Source organism: Aplysia californica, unplaced genomic scaffold (assembly GCF_000002075.1).
Source record: "Aplysia californica isolate F4 #8 unplaced genomic scaffold, AplCal3.0 scaffold00253, whole genome shotgun sequence".
NCBI lineage: Eukaryota > Metazoa > Mollusca > Gastropoda > Aplysiida > Aplysiidae > Aplysia > Aplysia californica.
In genome coordinates this window covers 695,707-698,780 of record NW_004797523.1, presented here as the reverse complement: position 1 = coordinate 698,780, position 3,074 = coordinate 695,707, and the positions used below count along the sequence as shown (strand labels likewise).

Here is a 3,074-nt window from a genome sequence, read left to right as displayed (position 1 = left end):
ATGTGTGTGTGTGTGTGTGTGTGTGTGTGTGTGTGTGTGTGTGTGTGTTTGAGTGTGGGGTGGTAAGTAATAATGTTGGCATGTCTTTAAATGTGTGGCTCTTGGTGTAGGCCTCCGTGTGTCTTTGTGTGGCAGCTTGGGCGTGGGGGTGAGAGTTTTTTTTTAAGGCCTATAACTATTACAAGTGTGGTCGTTATTTTAATATTTAATATCTTGTAAAATTCTTGTATATTTTTTTCTGTTAATTATGTTACTATACACATTCATATAGTTGGTACAGATCTTGTTGAGATTTATTTTTTGTTTGTGTTGTTGTTGTAGTTGTAGCTGCTGTAATTGCGGCTTCGGCTGCTGATGATGTTTTTGTTGTTGTTAGTGTTGTTGTTGTTAGTGTTGTTGTTGTTAGTGTTGTTGTTGTTGCTGCTGTGGTTTTTGTTGTTATTGTTGTTGCTCTTGCTGCTGCTGTTGTTGTTGTTGTTGTTGTTGTTGTTGTTGTTGTTGTTGTTGTTGTTGTTGTTGTTGTCCTGAAATGATTTGATGCTGTTCACTGTCCAATATTTCTTGAGGTCAACGTGTTCGTTCGTTTGTTTGTTCGTTTATTTGTTTGTTTTAATACTTAACCAATACCTTTCCGTAGTATTATTTTGTCATGTAAATATTAATCGTAGAAAAAACAGTCATTGTGACAGTAAATGTAGTTTAAGTTCTTTTGCAAACTTTATTTTACTTTCCCCTGTATTATTCCCATAATAAAATAACCCAGTTTTTGTGTGGTGGTTTTTTTTTTCGATCTACAGTTTTGAACCTGCCTCTTCACCTCAAAAGTCCCCTGGCTACTCTCTCCTCTGACGTGACTCGGTGTCAATAGAATATGCGCATGCGCAAGCAAGTTGTAGAAGCTCCGCCCAAGATGTCCGTCATTTCCTGTATAGAGGGAGAAGATCCACCGCCAGTCTCGCTGGAGGCCGAGAGGAGGAAGACGATGACCATCATACACAAAGTGGAGAAGGAGATCCCAGCCTTTAGAGAAAAGTAGGATTTCTCTAAGCATCTTCTCACTAAAAAAGAACACCCTTATCACACCTGCAGGATAGTAATAATGATAGTGATGATAATAGATAGCATTTGTACAACCCATTTCCCGCTCAACAGCAAACTCTACGCGCTTTACAATCTATAAAAAGCAAGGCATACCCAGGGGGAATTATCGGGGTTTTTCCCCTTGCTTTCCTCATTTGTCATAATTATATGTCTGCTTGAACTGCAGCTGTATCCTGCTCTATCAAATCTTCATTCTTTTTCTAAATTCTGGTACGTAATACTTGCTTGTACATTGAAACCTGTCTTCTTTATGCCTAAAATGCTAACTCATTCATACTCTTTCAAACTAAACTTGCTGCGATAAAGAAGGACATTATGCTTAAGACTTGTACTTAAAAGTTAATGAAGACGAAGCCCCAAACCTCGTATGTGATCTTAGAAATGTCTAAATTACATCATTTTTGTTTGTTTGTTTGTTTCCATTAATTTTTTTTCGGGGGGGGAGGGCATAAGACTAATACAATTATTTTCATTTTAGGGCTATGTGTGTTTGTGGGGAGGGGGGGGGGGGTGTATCCGTGTGTCTGTGTCTGTGTGTGTGTGTGTGTGTGTGTGTGTGTGTTTGTGGGGAGGGGGGGGGGGATACTGTGGGGCTGTTGGTGAGGGCCTTCGTGTATCTATGTGGCTGAATATATTATGTACGTGTGTGTATTGTATGGAGCAGACATAGGCGATTGTGGTTCTCCGTCCCTCTCTTTCTCTCGAGGCCCGCGTGAATGAGTTGCTGTTCATAGTGTGTTTATAGTTGTCCAGGGGCTCAGGCTATAGCATATGAATCTTTTATGAATTCGTTAGTATTCTCTATTGTTATTAGCTTCGACTTATTTTTCATGTTATACTTTGATGTTACAACCGTCCATTTTCATGTCAGTATTAGTTGTTACAAGCATCTTTTTTCATGTCGTAGTAGTTGTTACAATCATCTATTTTCGTGGCATAATTAGTTGTTACAACTGTCTATTTCTCTGTCAAACTTTTTGTTACAACTGCCTATTTTACTGTAATACTAATTTTTACAACCGTCTATTTTTTGTCATACTCAGTTGTTACAACTGTCTACTTTTTATCACATTTCGTTTTTGCAACCGTCTATTTCCCTGTCATAATTTAGTTATTACAATCGCCTATTTTCCTGGCATACTTAGTTGTTACAACCGTCTCTTTTCAGACACCTGAAGAAGCTGAAGCCTCAGTTCCCCGAAGATTTCCAAGACTTTGTACAGTTTATCGTGGACAGAAACCAGCTAAAAAGATATCCCAAAAACCCGACGGAGTTTGTCAACCTCATAAGTAAGGTAAGAACAAAGATTTAAAGTGATAAAATCCTAGACCGTTCATCGTCATGATCGCCATTTTTGTTTTGTTTTCGTTTTTTAGGGGGTTTATCGGGGGGGGGGGTGCGCTCTATTAAAACTCCGCATAGCATGCGCACAGTTGTCGTCTAAATAAAGCGTAAAACACCAGTCCCGTTAAAGTTCAGTTTGCGCTCCTTTTCCCTCTTGTCTTTTAATTGATTCCAAATTAAGCCAAATAGGGTGCTTTGTAGTGAACCAGAACTAAATCAGAGTGCGCGATCTAGGGTAGCATTTTAATACCAATCTATGGTCCAGAACAGAAAAGCTTTCCTGCCTTTAACTGATAACTACGTTGTTTCAGCCATAACAGGAATCACTTTTGAAATATCCTGAACTTTGTATTGATTCATTTCGATATCGCTGATTCTACGTGTGGGAGCAATATGTAGCAATGTTTTGTCAATTGTTTGACCGAGAGATAAGGATACAAGGTTTGAACTCAAGCACAAGAGATCAAGAGTTTGATTGCTGAAGGCTTTTAGGGGAATAGAACGAAGACAATAACGTGGCATGTCTCAATCTCAACACTGACGTAACAGGATTTTCGTTTCAAGATATATTATAATTAGACTGAGTGTTAAGCTGAATCATTTGGATATATATATACATTTATATATA

At 38.5% G+C, this 3,074-nt stretch overlaps 1 protein-coding gene across 1 annotated transcript in view; it reads left to right on the top strand.

The window, feature by feature from the left end:
• Positions 1-763: 763 nt before the first annotated feature.
• The window catches only part of LOC101852771, a gene marked incomplete in the record, with an annotated part of 10,182 nt that continues 7,871 nt past the window's right edge, over positions 764-3,074 (top strand). Inside the window, 2 exon segments of the mRNA XM_013083754.1 lie at positions 764-1,032; positions 2,270-2,396. Of these exon segments, the coding sequence (XP_012939208.1) occupies positions 872-1,032; positions 2,270-2,396 (288 nt within the window).